The sequence below is a fragment of the Mus pahari genome, chromosome 3, assembly GCF_900095145.1.
Source record: "Mus pahari chromosome 3, PAHARI_EIJ_v1.1, whole genome shotgun sequence".
Classification (NCBI taxonomy): Eukaryota; Metazoa; Chordata; class Mammalia; order Rodentia; family Muridae; genus Mus; species Mus pahari.
This window is the reverse complement of record NC_034592.1, coordinates 128009637-128026881: the sequence shown is the minus strand read 5'-3', so window position 1 is coordinate 128026881 and position 17245 is coordinate 128009637. Positions and strand designations below refer to the sequence as shown.

General features: G+C 44.1%; 1 protein-coding gene across 1 annotated transcript in view; it reads right to left on the bottom strand.

Annotated features, from left to right (window-relative positions):
• Positions 1-17245, bottom strand: part of Slc24a3 (solute carrier family 24 member 3) — a 469023-nt gene that overhangs the window by 112983 nt on the left and 338795 nt on the right. Inside the window, exons 5-6 of the mRNA XM_029535751.1 lie at positions 17063-17147; positions 16604-16707 (exon numbers count right to left, since the gene is read on the bottom strand). Of these exons, the coding sequence (XP_029391611.1) occupies positions 16604-16707; positions 17063-17147 (189 nt within the window). The remainder of the gene's footprint in view (positions 1-16603; positions 16708-17062; positions 17148-17245) is intronic.

Here is a 17245-nt window from a genome sequence, read left to right as displayed (position 1 = left end):
TCTTGAGAACTAGTCTTAAGTGAACCATGGTGAGAGTGTGGTAAATCCCCGAGGGCTGGATGATGCTCCTTGTGACAGCAGAAAAGGATCTTCTGGAAGGACATGTTAACTGGCCTCCAACTGACCACTCATCTTTTTGCTAGGTATTACCCTGTGGGGAGAGAGCAGGGAACCCACTGTTCCTTCTCCCATCAGTACTGGACATGCTTGTGTAATGCCCCAAGATAACCTGTAAGCCTCATCTGCCCAGAGACGAGGTAACTTCATGGAATGCTGGGAATTGTAGTTCTTAGAAAATAAGAAAGCCTCATGGGAATGTACAGAGGCCTATAGGTTTGTCCTTATAAGTCCCTCCAACATGTGACTCAGGGTCATTCTCAGCTGGAAAATTCCAGAGAATGGTCCTGACCAAAGTCCATCTCTTGGTTAGTATTTAATATTTAATTAAGCGTGCTTTAAATTTGACCTAAAATGTTGGAATTGTTTTTTTTTTCCTCTGGCTAATCTCAGGATTAACACTGTGTTACAGAACAGGGAACAGTGATTCTGTGTATATGGAGAGGGAGAGATTGAGAGGAGGGAAGGAGGAGGGAAAAGATTGTGTGGGGGGGTAATGTTCAGGTCATGCTATGCTTAGCATGGGGGATCGCCTTAGGACAAATAGAAAAGGGTGTCAGTAGCCTGGATTCTAAGGTTGTAAAGAATTGTGTGTGAAGTTTGAATTTGACCCTGTTATTTTCCAAGCACTACAATTCCCAGAATTCCAGGATGTTACTTGGTCAGATGAGGCTTACAGGTTCATTTGGGGGCATTATACAAGTCTGCTCAGTACTGATGGGAGAAGAAACAGTGGGTTCAGTGTCCTGGGTGACACTGAAAAGCAGGTGGACTTCAATTTTGTAGGAAAGTCCTCAAGAATCTCTCTGGATAGAGAAGAGTAATGGCTTCCTAAAGTCCTATCCTTATACCAGAGGCATTGTGGGAGTTTGGTGTTGAGTGGGTGGGTGAGAGCACGCCCAGACCAACCACTGACAGCCATTGCTGAGTTCTCTGTTTCCCCATGTATAAAATGTGTGCAATGACAGGACTGTCCTCAAGGGCTTCTAGAAAGTTCCAAGGAAAGACAGTATGAAAACAATACAGTACTGCAGCACACAATAGCCCCCAATGTGTGGTACGAATAATTATATATTTAAATAACATTGCTAATATTCTATTTCAATTTTCATTACTAGTATAAAGTATTACTAAAACTTTCCTGCTTTTAATCACACTTCTATAGTCTTATTTAAAGTAAACTGTGTTAAGTACAATCTAGATTTATACACCCATATAGTGATATGATTTCATGAAACCAATTATTCATGTGGAACACTGACCATATTGTTCTGGTTAAGAAAAGCTAACTCACCAAATACTCTGGAACCTAGAATCTCTGAGACCATAAAGGGTCAGATCAAAACTGGGTTCCCTCTTGAGTAACAGGGTGGCACTTATGACTTCTTATGTTTTGGGAAAGCTGGGATTTCAACTCTGCTGTAAGATCACAGGAGTAAGAGATGGGATCGCCAGCTGGGCTTTGGGTGTGTCTCCCTTTTCTGCCAATGCAAGATGGAGGAGTTCCCATTCAGTCCTTGCCTTTTGTTAGGCCAGGATTAGGTATGCTTAGAGCAGAGCCACAGCTCTGGGCATCAAAGGGATGGGGGGGGGCGGTGCTTGAGGGGCTCCTAGGAATACTGAAAATAGAAAACCAAGACCTCTAGGCAAGGTGCCCTGTGTAGGAGCTGCTCTAAATCCCTTAGGCAAACTCCCACACTGGGCAGGAAGGCCAGGTCAATGGCTGGGATGGTGGGTGAAGGGATAGAATCTCAGCTGCAGAGCATCTTGACCAGCTACATTGTGTGGTGGAGGACTGAGATGGAGCATTACCACAAGACCAGAGAAGCCTGCAGAGAGGGGCCTGATGCCATGCTCATGTCTATGTACATGTTCACACTTCAGTTCCATGGAGCTATTATTAACCCAAATGTCTCCAGGGTGGAGGCAAAATGCACGGACACTGGGGCCAGTCACATGTGCATTTGGCACTCGACTTTGCTATTACTTGCTATATGTTTCTGAATAACTCCCTCCTTGCATTTTGCTAGTTACTCTTCTTACTGCTTTGACCAACCAAATACATGGCAGAAGCAATGTAGGCTGGATTTATTTAGACTCATGGTTGAGGGGCTACAGTTTATCATGGTAAGGAAGACAATGGCAGAGTTCAGCTCCTATCTATGGTGATGGAAACCTGATGTCCAGCTTGTTACATGTCATGGACCAAGAAACAGAGAGCTTGGGTGAGAGGCCAAGGCTACTCCTTCTAAAGTCCACCACCACTAGTGACCCACTTTCCTCCAGCTAAGCCCAAGCTCCTAAGAGGTTTCACAATCTCTCCAAGCGGTGCCGCCAGCTGGGGACCAAATGTTCAAACACTTGAGCTTGAAGAGGTCATTCCACACTCAAATCATAATAGCCCTCAAGATGGGAGGCCAGGAATCTCTGTTTGGTACTGAGCTGATTGTTTCTTGTCCTTCCCCACCAGGCTGTAGTGGTGGAGAACTACACCTATACTATTTTTACTGTTTTTCACTTAATAGTCAAGGAAGCTAAGTCATGATGGGGGTCAAGCAACTTCCACAGGTCATGTAGTCAAGATTCAGGGAGGCCAGAATTAGGAGGAGTCAGCCTCGGTGCTTGTACATTCAATACAAGATGACTGATATTTACAATCATTCTCTCTGCCGAGGACCAAAATTGGAGCCATACATCTTAAATATTTGCTTCTATTAAAACTGGGAGAGTCACATTTCATTAGACTGCATCTCCATTTATGAGAGATGACGGATGAGCAAAATTCTTTTATTTTATTGTCAGAGAAATTAAGAAAATATATTTTAGCTTGATATTCTTATTTTCTTTTATATATGTGATGGTAGAGCTGGGTTTTATGATGGTGTTGAAGAATGGTCTTGAGATCCTTGAGAGATTTCAAGAGAATGTGAAGCTCCTTATTAGGGGTGCTCCTGGGGCCTAACTGCCCACAGAGAATTTATGTAGGTCTAGGGGATGCTGTGTTCTTGTCTGTGTATGGTTCATCTAGGTTGAGCTGACAGAGTCTATAGCCAGAGCTCCAGGTCAGGCAAATGTAGGAGGGGTGGGGGAGGGGGGCTTGCACCTCCCCTCACTTCCATAAAAGTAACTATTTCTTATTTTGATTTGGTTTACTGCTTTCCTTCAAGAGCATTGAGGCATTCTCCCAGCAAGACTCCACTGGGCCTGAGCCTTCACAGTGAGTATGGCCAAAGCATCCCAGGACTGTGGAGGAAATGTGGATTTGAGAAAGAAACTACATTTCACCAGGGTCCTCCAAGGGACTCTCCCCAGCTCATCTAAAAAAATCACTTGTCTGCCCCATTCTAGTCTTTTCTCCATGCTCCCAGAGCAGAGTTGACTCGCCTAAGAGACTGTCCACTGGTAAGAAGAATCCTGGCCACCATCATTAACACAAGGTGAGGACTCTGATCTTTGCGACCGACTTTCAAAGCACTAGAATGTAGCAGAATTAGGTATCAGTATCAGGAAGGCTTCAAAAATCCCTTTTATCCACTGCCAGATTTCAATCCTGCCTTCACTCCACCACTGGGGCACATATAACCGTAGCTCAGGATGGAGTCTGAGTTCTAAAAGGAACCGTGATGTGATCTTGCTTTTCACTCAGAGATGACTAGACACCTAGGGAGCCAGCCTCAGCATTTTCTGCAGGGGGTTCCCTATAAAAGAGGTTCAAGGGCACCCCAGACAAATTATCTTCTAGACCATGGAGAAGTGTGTGACAGTCTAGGACACCTCTTCCTTCATGAGATGTGTGCTTCTGGAGCCCCTGCATGGAAGTCCCTTCACACCATTTTTCGTCACTGGCTTCTGTTTGCTCTTCAGAGATGAAGAACACACATTCTACAGGCAAACGTCTAAGCTCTGAGTCCTAACTCTGCTTTCCCTGAATGCGTGGTCTGGGGCAAGTTTCTCTCCTTCCCTTTCTGAGTTCTGTTTTCTTATCTGTAAAGTGAGAAAAACAGTCTCTACATCACAGGATTAGTCTAAGGATGCAATGAGTTAATACACATCGTTCTGCGCTAACTCCACTGAGATCCCCCCAAAGATTAGCGATTAACACAAAAGATGTTCTTAATTTACAATAAAAACAGATAATAACGTGGAACAGGAGACAGTTGTATATTGTTTTTTAAAGAGGAAAAATAAATGATTCGGTGGGGAGGCAGGACACGTGTCTTTGGAATCTGCATGCTGCAATAATCAAAGACAGCCAGAGTGGAAACAAAAATCAGGTTTACGGCATCGTGACAGAGATCCGTGAATGATCTGAGAGGGCCACGGGGTAAGGACGAGCCATTCTGCCTCAGCCCCAGTCTCCCCACTGCTGGCCCCTGCACCACATGCCCCAGGTCTAATTTTCCATGTTCCAACTGCAGCCCCAACTTCATCTTGGACGAAAAAGAGTCACAAACAAATAAAGCCTGCTCAGACCAGATTTCCTCCTCATTTCCCAAGGAGTGGCAACTTGGGTAGGTTTCCCTGTGGGAAAAGGAGGATGGACGTCCTCCTCCCTGCCACGAACAAGCAAAGTGGGCCCTTTGTTGGGTCTGGGCAGGATAGAACATATTGCTTTGCCAGCAAAAACCAGATATTTGGTTAACAAAGGCCACTGTCCATGTGTTCTGCACATGAGCCAGAAAGGCTAATGAACAGCACTTATTTCTCTTCATTTGGAGAGTCAGGATCATGTCCAGGATTAAGACTTCCATTTAAATGTAGAGGTGGATCTACACAGAAAGAAAGGCTGCTGGGTGGGAGTGGGGGGAGGGGCAGGGGGCGGGCATACATGATTTTCTTCACATATGTCAATGGAGATTGGCAGCAACAAGAATAACTGTTCTAGGAAAGGTTTTGCCACATTAGAAAAACAAAACCAGAAAGCTCATAGAATTTCTCTTGGTTTCCTCTGCTGCTTCTGGATTTTAAAATTGCAAATTGAGTCCTTATTGTCTGATGTTACAGACTATCTGGGGGTCAAAGAACCTGGAATAAAGATAGCCTGATGGTATCGCAGTCATGTATTCGATGAAGAACTAGCTAAGCTGTTTGGACCTATGAAGTGTCTGGGGGGTGGGGCATAGAATAGATGGGTCAAGTGACATTGCCGTCAGCGTGTAGATCACAATTGTTCAGGCCCTGCTTCACCATCTTCCAAATCCTGACTGGTAGGAGTCTGTAAAACTTTGTCGATTTGGAATTCATGAACATTGATTTTTGAGATGGCAGTGCTACTCAGGGTCTGTATGGAACCAACCAGCCAGCATTTTGATTACAAAGCTCTGTCAATAGGTGTCATGGCTCCTTGATAGTTGAGTTGTTTAGTGAGGTTATGAAAGACGGATAGTCACAATGGCTACCAAGTAAAAATGACTAGGCAGTTGTAGATAGATGATGGGAGCTTTTAGTTAAAAATGTGGGTTTCATAGTTAAAGTTAAGTTACAAGTTAATTTGTTTAGGGGTGGGGCCTCATGCAGGCAACCGAGAGATGAGAAGAGCAGGAGTTTCCGGTAGGCATGAGCGTCCTAATTGGTTATCCAATACCAAGGGGTCCTCCCTGAAATCACACGAGGGAGCTCCGTTCCAACTGTAGGTTGTATTTATTATTTAGGCACTGATAGAAAAAGAACAATGGAAGAGAAAGAGGATGTGAATTGGGATACATGCGAGGGGAGGAAAGGGAAGGGGAAATTATATATTTTAACTGAAAAAATTAAAGGATAATAACTTAAAAAGCAGAAGTTAACTTTTGATGAATAGATACATTTTGCTATTTCAGTGACCCTCCCGTGTTTTCCGGATCTGACAAGAGAATTGCTGACTTCACAGTATGTTCGGTGGAGACAGACTCTAATTTCCCATGGCCAGTATATCACCACTAATAGAGTTGGTAGATATTCTGCAGCCCACCTTCACTGTTTAAGCTAACAGTTCTGGTATCCTGTGTGATTTATCTCTTTCCTTCACTGCCATTTTCAACACATCACCCACCCTCTCTTAGTGTCACCTCTGGGAAGTCCTCTGAGTCCAGCAGCCACCTCTCAAGATCCCTCCAGCTGCAGGAAGTCACTCGAGGCTCATAGTATTCTCACTGGCTTCCCTGCTGCCACATTTTCTCCACAGATCTATCTTAGTGACTAGACTGGCTGGCCAAAGAGTTCAAGGCACCTGCCTACCTCTACATTTTCCTCTTCCCAGCACTGGGGCACAGATGCAGCGTCCATATGGATGTTTGGGATTCAACTTCGCCTCCTCATGTGTGCATGGCAAGTCCTTTATGACCTGATCCATCTCCTCAGGCCCCATTCTAGTCTTACCTCAGGAGGCAGGCAGAGATGCCCCTAGGGAGGTCACAGACTAACATTGTTATTCTCTCCTCATAGACCAGAGACTTCTGTGTCTGTGTAGGAAGTCACCACATGCATTTCAGGGACTATAGTGGTATGTCTGTCCACAAGGTGTGTTCTCTCCATTCAAAGTGACTCAGATTCCGAGTGTCATCCCGAGTGTCATCTGAGTCAATCTATATTTGAAGTAGTACTGTTTTCATTAGAGTGGAAGAGAGTATTCTGTACCCCATCGAACTATCAGCATTCGTGGTAGTGATCTTCTTGGAAATTCTTTATAGGCTAGTATCTCCAGCATAGTGTATACTCTAAACCTTCCTATTCTGTCTTGTTTGTTAATATCATTGACTCATAATTGATACTACATATCTTCTTCCTAGCTCCCAAACCAAATGTAATACTGCACTTTCTTTCTCTCTTGCTCTCCATCTATCTATCTATCCATCCACTGTCATCTATCCATCATCTGGATATCCATCATTCACCCATCTGTCTGCATTCCTACCTACCTACCTACCTACCTACCTACCTACCTACCTACCTACCTACCTACCTACCGCTTAATCATATTTGTTGGATATTTAATAACATCCTATATCATGTAGCCAAATTCTAGAATGTAGTTTTTTTCACTGGTATCTCTGGTATTTAGAACAGTGCTCAGCGTGTAGTAGACACTCACTGAAACCTGTTAAATCAAGAGCTTACTGAGCTGGGGTATTATCAGTTCTAACACTTGATCTGTGTTCACTTTTCAACAAATTAGTACTTTGACTTTAAATCTGCAGATGCCAAATAATACTATAAGTAAACAGGTGTTGGCCTGTGGATCCTTCCTCAGGCATTTTGATTATAGTTGTTTGCACTCAAATCACAAAATCTGATTTGTTACATCATAGTTCACACAGCACTCCATATACATGGTCCTCCACTACCTATGGTAGTGAGAAGAAGTGAGACAAGGATGTGGTGCGAAGACCAGTCTAAGGAACAAAGGAGGCAGGTTCAGTTTTGCCATACCTGCTCTCCGGACTTCCTAATGCCCATGTTCTCCCGTGCCAGAGAGCTTTCCTGTGTCCTTTTACTGAGGTGAAGTTACAAGGCCATGGTCAGAATATTTCACCCTGTTGCTGTGTGGGCCTGCTGGTACATAGGGAATATAAGAAATGAAGAATCTCTATGACAAGAGCCAGCCTACATGGGTACCTTAGGCAGATTTATTTTGCAGTTAGGAGACTTTACATAGCTAAAGCACGTGAACTCAGTTGGTGTTATTCAGACATCCAGGTGAGGGTGAAGGAGGCAACCATGCCCACAGTTCCCTGTCAACTCGTTTATGCCCTCTGCTTCCCATGGGTTTCATGATTAGAAAGCTATTGATCTGCGAACAAGTGTTGGGATGGCTGTCATATGCCTGGCAGCTTAGGGTATGAGACTTCTTATCTAAATGGACTCCCTGGAAAAACTGGAGAAAGAACTTGCCGTTTCCATGCCACTGGCTGGACCCTGCAACTCCAAAGCCTTCTGACTCACTAGTGTGGTGAGATTATTAAACATTTTTGAGTCTCAGTTTTCTCTTTGGAAAATAGTGTTGTCTTCAGAGTTATTTGAGGACAAAAACCTAAAATCGTGAATATATCTAAAGATGTATGAACAATGTCCAGTGCATGAGCATCCTGTGCTTGTTCCATGGGATGAGGTTCTGGAGTGATTAGAAAAGAGGAAACCAGATGAGCATCAGCACCCCATCCCCTCTGCTTTCTGATCACGAATCCAGTATCGCCAACTAGCCTACGCTTCTGCTAGCATCATTCCCTTGCCACGATGGACTATACCCTCAAACTGAGACTCAAGCCCTTCCTTCCTTGAACTGCTTCCCTTAGGTCTTTTTTATGTCTTGTGGTGATGGAGAGGAGTTTCTGGGATCCCTTTGGATTGGCAGTCAGCCAGTCCTTCTTACAGCCTTTCCAAGGAGGCAGGCAGCAACCTGGAACTCACTTTCCAGGAGCCATGTGAAGCTTAACATGGAAGAAAATGCCCAACCCACCTTCCAGGGACTCTGGCTCTCCACCTCACATTTCCCAAAATATGCATCTTGGATCTCGGGTCTTGCTAATTTTACTTTGCTGGGCACAAGGGCACTGACCTCGCCATTTTCTTTGGCACAGTTGCAGAGTGTGGTTTCTGAGTACCTCCCTCGTTATCCCAAATGGCAGCAACAGCACTAATAAAACATCTCTATGACCATGCTAAATCATTTCTAATGGACCCTGCTCTCTATTGATTTGGAAATTAAAACTAATTGGACAGAAGGACTCAGAGGAGTGGTTGAGTGCTATGATTTAGAGACTGCCAGGAGAGTAAGGAGAGAACAATAGCCAAATGGCAGCACGGATGGACAGAGATTTGAATAGACTTATCACCAAGGCAGATGGGCAAATAATCATGGGAAGAGATGCTCAGAGCCATGCCTCGAAATGCAAACTGAAGGCACAGAGAGGCACTCATCATATTCACCAGAATGATTACAGTCACAAGGTAACAAACCAAAGTAAAACTGTTCCTACACAAGTGCTGGTGATGATGCAAATAACTGAGATCTTGCTGGTTGGAGTTGGGACGGAACATGGGCACCCACTGTGAAAAGAAGCTTGGAAGCTTTGGATTAAGAAAGCAAACAACAAAAATACCATGATAGCCTGAATGTGAAATGTCCCCCAAGGGCTTGTGGTTTGAGTGCTTGGTCTCTACCTGGGTGGTGTTAGTTTGGAAGGGTCTAGAAATTCTAGCGGTGGCATCCATTTGGAGGGTATAAGTTATTGGGCAGGTTCTTAGGTGTGTATTATCCCTGTTCCCTTCTAGACTCATTCTCTGATATGTGTGTCAAGAAACAAAGAAGAGTCTCTACCATATGTTTCCATCACTGTGATGTCCTGCTTGTCTACATGGGGTTAAGAGACTATGAACTCTGGAACCATGACTCAAATAACTGTTGCCAGTTATTTGGCCATAGTAACACAAAAGTTTATCTATCTATCTATCTATCTATCTATCTATCTATCTATCTATCTATCTATCTATCTACCTACCTATCATCTATCTACCAACCTACATCATCTATTTTCCTACCTACCTATCAACTATCTATCTATCTATCTATCTATCTATCTATCTATCTATCTATCTATCTATCTATCTATCTACCTAATTATCCATTCTCCTACCCATTCATCCATCTCTTGATACAGTAACCCTCCTTGGTTTTGTGATCAGAAGCAACAGTATATGTCCATATAAATACCAACCACAGCACTGTGTGCACTAGCTCAGAAAGAAAGCTAGGGAGACGGCTTAAGCTACAGCTCAGACTCAGCCATTTCATCATGACTCTGCACTGTATGTATGATAAGGAAAGACCAGAAGCTATGCTTTTGATATGGAATAGATTAAATTCTTATCTCTAGAAAGAAGGTGCAGGTGGTTCTTGCTAATATACGCTAATCTGGTAACTCTAGTTAGAATAGTTGGTGAAATCTAATGGGCCCACCCAGATTTTTTGTTTGGTGATGTTAAGTAGGGGTTGGACAGGGGAGTGAGCAAGGTGATATTTTCTTTTTCTTTTCTTGGCCCATGTGGTATGTGTGTACGACCCCTGAAACAGCTATAGTCTGTCTGTCTGTCTGTCTATCTATCTATCTATCTATCTATCTATCTATCTATCTATCTATCTATCTATCTATCTATTTATTTCCATGAAAGAAAACCAATTGGAGGAAGAACACAGAGATGATTCGAGGCAGGAGAACAACAGGGCCCGAGCCTTGCCCAAACTCTACACTTTTCTGTGTAGTTGTCAGTAAATTCTCTTCAGTTATGATGTAATTAAACCTGTGGTTTTGTTACCTGGACCCTAATTCCTCTGCACTTATCTGCATATGGGACTGAAGATGGATCTGATGTCAAGAGAAAGGAACAGCCCGGGAAAGGGTGGCACTACCAGGATCAGAAAACCCAAAAACCACCACCCAGGGACACAGCCTGTTGTATGACTTTGGCATCTCAGAAGGGCTGCTCATGTTGAAGGGCTGCCTGTAAATAGGGAGATGGTGGGACCAAAAAGAGCTGGAATGACCCCTGGAGAACTAAGGATCTGAGGCCTCCTCTGGGGTAGGATGAATTCATGTTTGGTCCTGTCAGAGGCAAGAAAGTAGTATGCAAGGTACAGGGCTGGACCCAGGCAAAGACTGGGCCATGGAGAACCCTACCGCCTAGATTCTATTACCTGGGAAAGTAGAGATTCCTCCGCAAGTCCTGCAGGCTGCAGGCAATAGAAGGCAGAAGGCAGGATCAGACCCTAGACCCAGTCCAACAAGATGAGAGGAGGGAGTGGCTTAAACTGCAGGAGCCTCATCCTCAGGCTCAGCTTGACTCATACCAGTGCTGGCTCTGGGGAGGGAGAGCAGGCAGCCTCCAATCCCAGATTTTTGAATCAGTGGGCTGTGGCTTTAATTTATAGTTCATAGTCCCTAGCCAATTAGGGGAAACAGACTTGATTCCCAGAACTGAAACGTGACAGAAGATGCGTTTGCTTTTGTCTGGAGAGCAGTAACCTGGGAATTAGTGGACACAGGAGATGGTGAGTTTTCCACTATGTTCCTCAGCCCAAATCTCAATTATTGGCGAAGGAAGAGCTCAGCTGTGGAAGATGTTTTTGGATTAAAATAGAAGCTTCGAGATGCATTGCAGTTGTGCTGAGTGCTTCCATTCTCCATGATGGGTTGCCACTCTCTTATTGATATGACCATCCCTTGTACTGCTTTAAGTCCTACACCCCAAATTTCTCAAAGACACACAAAAATCTCAGCCTCATACATAAAAGCACAACAGTTCTATCTGGAAGTTCTAGAATCAGAGGCTCCCCACATGGATTATGTAGTCAGTAGATGTGCCTATTCTAGTCTTAACTGCCTCAGTAGATCCCCTCCTTCCAAGTCTCTAGGGTTCATTTCCTAGCCTGTTGAGAAGGATAACACTATCGTGTACCTTAAAACTCAATGAGTGCATCTGTGCCAATACCCATAGAGCATTGTTGGATGTGGTGTCTGAATAAGCTCACTGAATAGCAGCTATTATTTTTATTTTTATTTTGCACCCTGGGATGGTTTTTAATACGAATTGTGCAGCATGTAGTTTTAAGTGAAAGGTTTTCTGTTTAATGAAGCTACGACATCAGGCAGAATGAACTATCAGTCACTGTTAATTTGTACTGTTCTCCCCAGAGGTTTCAGTATACCACATGCTGTATATAGCTTATTTCCTTTAAATACCTTATTAAAAATTATAGATATGAATCTGTGGCAGTACAATGTTTGCCAGGTGTGTTTGATGCCCTGAGTTTGATACCTAGCACCAAGTAAATAAAATTTTAAGAAAGGTTTTAAAATAATTTTTTTTTTACAATTTTTCATTTTTCAAAAGTGATCCAACTTTCAAATATGTCAATTTAGCCAAGGAGATAAGCTTGGCTGCTAAAGGACTTCCTCACAAGCATGCAGAGCTGAGTTTGGGTAGCCACTGTGTGTCACAGTGCACATCTGTAATCTCAACATTAGGAGAGCAGAGGTAGACAGTCCCACTGAGTTGATGAGCTCCGGGTTTAGTAAGAGAATCAAGTGGGGAGGGATTGAGACCCCTGATGTTGACCTTCAGCTTCCATACACCCAAGATCCCTCACACACATGTGTACACACCCACACAAACACGCACATGCACACACACACACATATATACATACATACACACATATCTATCTATATCTATATCTATAATCACACATGGACACACATACACACACACAAAACATTATTATTTGTACACAATAGTCCAAAATGGTAACTAAACACAAGGAATAACATACATTTACATATTACAAAGAGAGTTCTTAAACATTATATATAATGTACACATAGCCCTGTATGAATATTGTACTTACCCTAAGATTTTTCTAGCCTTTATGCAAATTTACCAATTATATCATGAGAATAATAGTTTCAGCAAATTCATACTAAATTGATGTACTTGAAAGGAAGATCAATCTCTTTTGGAAAATGAAAAAATATAAATATCCTTGAAAACCTTTCTAAAATATTTATTTATTTAGTGCTAGGGATCAAACTCAAGGCATCAGACACACTAGGCGAACACAGATCGATATCTGATCTGACACAGATCCATATCTGTAATTTCTTAGTTGTTCATCTCATCCGCATGCTTGTACCCATCAGTGGAGTTGAAGACAGGATCTAAACAGCTAGCATATTTTGAAGTCTTAGTCTTGTGTTCTCAGCACATACACTATGGGCCCAGTCCCATCACGCCACCTTTACCAGTTCAGGTCCTTCCACTAGGCAACTCTGGCATCTCTTTGCCTGGGGTTTTCTCTGGGTTCCAAGGTCCACCCTGACTGTGGCCACCCAATAAGCTGGAGTGCTGAGGGATTCATGTTTCCTACAGCGTGGAACGAGATGTGGAAGTTGGTGGATAAGTACCCCAGCTCTCTTGCCTCTTCTATGAGATCACTGAAACACCTATAAGACAGTCCCCACAGATGAATCAAATCCCACTTGCTGCTACTGATAACTTGCTCATTAATGCTTTTGTCTGTCACTTTCTTTTCCATCTTACCTTCTCAATGTCTTGCCAGTGTTCCCTGGGGCAACCTTTCAAATTAACTACTTGCACTTGACCACTTGCCTAGTGTCTTCTTCCGGGACATTCAAATGAAGGCACACTTCGACTGGGATGTATAACCCCTTGGTGTTGCTCTGTTTTGTGAAAATGAGCCAGCTTAGACAGGGTGCTATTTGAAGAAAGGCAAACCTAGCCAAGATTAGAAGAAGGACCTTGCCAAAGAACATCAGGGACACTCTAAGGATGCCAGAAGCCAATGTGGGAGCTTTTATAACAAACCAGAGCCATCTGCCAGCCTGTAATAACCAGAATATGAAAGTCCTAATCTGGGATACAGTTAAACTGTTTACTTTCTGTTTGTGGTTATGTATTTAAAGCTTAACATGCTTTGAATGGTAGATTTAGATTCATAAGCACATTGTTTTACAAAAGTGGCACTGAGTCCTTTTAATGCAATATGCAAAATAGAGGGTTTCCTCAAGACCTGGGTATTTTCACTTCATTGTTATTCTTCTTTGTTCTTAAGGAAAAACTGGGAGGACCAGAGCTCTGTAAATGTCTTGTGGGATACCCAGAACCACTTTCGAAGCCACTTTCTAAGAAGCAATTTCCTCCTGTCCCATAAAAACTCCACAAACCACCTCAGGCGAACACCGAGGACATTGGGTATGTTTGCAAACTGCAAATACAGCAGGCATTCAATTACACTGAATTCATCAAAACCCTAATTGAGACAGGAGCTCAAACCCTACAGCTTAATTGCTTTAATTTTAGATGGGTGACAGACTTCCTCGTGTCCTTTATACTGAAATGCATTAGAGAGAGGCCCGTGGGTGCGTGCTGCAAATTCTCCCAGCCAACACAAAGTGCAGAACAACATAAATAATAATGCTAAGTGAGACCTGTGATTAGATTTATTAATCATTCAATTCCCCATTTCCACACTTTGTCGTGACATTCCATGGCACCAGCTCTGCTGTCTGGGAATATGAGGCTAGACAACTCCCACTTCTTGCTGATAACTTTTTCTACCACTCAAGAGACTACCTAAAAGCACTAGTCCTCTGACGTCATTATGCTAACCCATCATTTGTTTTCATTTACAAGACCTTCTGCCTGCCTTCTCTGCTCCCCATCCTTTCTTTGATGGGAGCTATAGACACCCCTGTCAATCATTCCATCAACTCAGTGGCCAAACCTTCCAGGGTGATGTAGGGTGGAATCCGGCAGTGAGGACCTTGGGATGAATATCCCAAGAGTTGATAAAAGTGTCTAGCTTATTCTGACTTTCCTTACAGACCAAGTCCTATTGTTAGTGTTAAACCTGTTAGGCTTCATCACCACGGCAATGCTCTGAAGTAGATGTGCTTATGCCCACTCTAGAGATGAGAAGGACCAGGCTTTGGCAGCTAAAATAACTTCTCCCAAATCCCCCCGCTAGCAAACAACAAAGCAAGAATGCAGTCCCAGGTCAATCTGATTCTTTGGCTCACGTTCCTCCTTAAATACACTATTCTGTGCCTTCTGCAAAGATGTGAGGGAATCTACAAAAGTGGCAAGTGGATGGCTTTGGAAATCTCCAAGTAGGCACAGGATTTAAAGAAGAAGAAGAAAAGAAAAGGAAAAGAAAGAAAAAGAAGGGAAGCTGTAGCTAGGATCACGCCGGTGGCTATTCCCAGTAGAAGCTCTGCTTGTCACCTTTCTTGAGTGGGGCTGTGAGACCAGCCAGCAAAGATCTGGAGAAGGGGTAGGAAGATGGATGCCAACAACCTGTGCAGCAGCCATGGTGTCCTAGCCAAGCTTATGATGAGTGGTGCCGCTGATGAATTACACGGCTCGAACACACTGCATTTCATTTTGTAAGTAATTAGCGGTGTGGCCCTGAGTAGACGTCACCCAGCCATTTGTTTCATTTCTTTACATTATCTCTTTGCCTTCGGGCTTGCTTCAGACTCAAGCTGCAGGTACAAATGACTAATGAACTAATGACAACACTAATAACGGCCCGGCTAATAATCAGGCTGCTAATGGTGACAATGCTAATTAAGAAAGTGCTAACAGCAACAGCATCTGCTGGTGTGACCGTCTCTGGAAGGCAGTGATGAGCTGGTCAGGCAGGATAGAGCTAGGCGAGAGTAAGGGCAGCACCCCGCGGCTCATTCTTTTGGTACTCACTACCTATGTAGGAGAAGTCAGGAACACTACAGTGTAGACCCATTAACCTATAACGCAATGGGTCATGGAGAAAGCAGAAAATACTTAGCCTAGTGAGTGAGCTAGACCTCAGGCATCATGAGCAAATCCAGGACCCTCTTATCAGAGCCAGCCTGTCCACCAGGGAGCCCTGGAGCTGACGCTTGATAAGATCAACGTGTCCTTCTGCCTGTCGCTTAGAAGGAATGAATGCAGCAGGCAGAGAGGGCAGATCAGTCGGCATGTAAATGGGGACAGTTACAGTTGGGCCATGGAGACCAGCAGTGAATTTTATGGGAACTCTTGAGTATACATTTGAGAGACTGACTTCATGGCATGCTCTGCAGCTTCTGAGAGACACAGAGGCCTGACACACTTGAAAGAGAAGCTCATCAGGCTTGGACTTTACACCAACCAGACACTTTCCCCAGGGCACAGCACAGACCTCCCTGAGGTGCCTGATCAGGTGAAGTGGGTTTCGGCTCCCTCAATATTTTAAGTAGAGTTACATCTAGAATAGTAGAATTAGGTTTTTCTAGAAGCTACTGAGTCTTGGGTGTTTTGGCAGAGAACTGAGGATCTCATTTCTAATGACTATTGCTCTGAGGAAACTAGGCTCTGAGAGCCACAGGGAAGCTGTATGCCCCACGAATCTTCGGTCTCTAACCTTGGCTGCCCAATAGTCTCACACTCTGGTGACTTCTGAACAAATCCCTGAGACTATTAGAGAGATAACAACATTCAGAAAGGACAGTGGCTCTGCCAGGATGCCCCTTGGCATTAGAATGGACTCCTGAGGTTGACTCGGGACTTCAAGGCTCCTCCAGACTACAAAAGCTCTAGCCTGCAGGAAGAAAGGCGACACCCTGAACTATGACAACAGTTCTTTAAGTAGAAAAAAAATTTTTTTTCCTCTTCTCTTTTCTGCCTTTCTCATTTATCTCATTTCCTCGGAGGCACCACACAACCTAGTGCGGATCAGTAGCTCTCAAAAGGAGGCGTGTGGGGGAGCGCTTTCAAGCTCACAGTTAACATTGTTAGACTTGCTAATTTCCTGTGTGGAACTGGGGTTCAACAGTCCATCAACCTGGAAACCAAGTAACAGTGGCTTCAGGATGGAGACCTCCAATCACACTGCCCAAGTTCCTGCCTCGGCGCAATACTTCCATCTTCTCCACATCATGTACAACTGTCGCAAAGGAGTCGTCCATCCTACCTGCCCTGCAAAGAGCCCGCAGACGCCAATGATGCACAGGATGTTGAACACGGCAGAGCCCACGATGGTGCCAACTCCCACATCACCCTTTGTGATGAAGACTCCTGAAACACAAACCAACACCCATCCGGCTGTAGTGGTCCAGCTGCATCCCAAGGACATTTGGAGGACATCTCCTAGTTCTAGACTATGCTCAGGATCCAGAGGACATAGGCAAACTTTGGAGGGAGTTTTTGAACCCAGAGGTTAGACTTTCCCTTAGTAACAATGTCCCTGGCTCTAGGAAAAGTTCACACACAGTTAGAGCAGTGAATGGCCACAGCAGAGTGGAAGGTTCTGTTTGGGGTCTAGGGAGTTAATATTTTATAAGTGGGAGACAACCCAAATTTGAGGACCTCCTCCCCAGAACCCCTTTCTCTCATACAGGTAAGGCTGAGATATCCTCTTAGCATCACCTACCTATGACCGACGTGAACAGCTCTGGGGCCGAGCTGCCGGCTGCCATGAATGTGGCTCCTGCCACATCTTCACTGAGGTGGAGGCGCTGCACGGGAACAAAGACAAGACAGGTGAGGTGGGATATTTACCTTGGGAAACACATGCCGGTGGCTCCGGAGGTCCTAAGCACAGGGACTTCAGAAG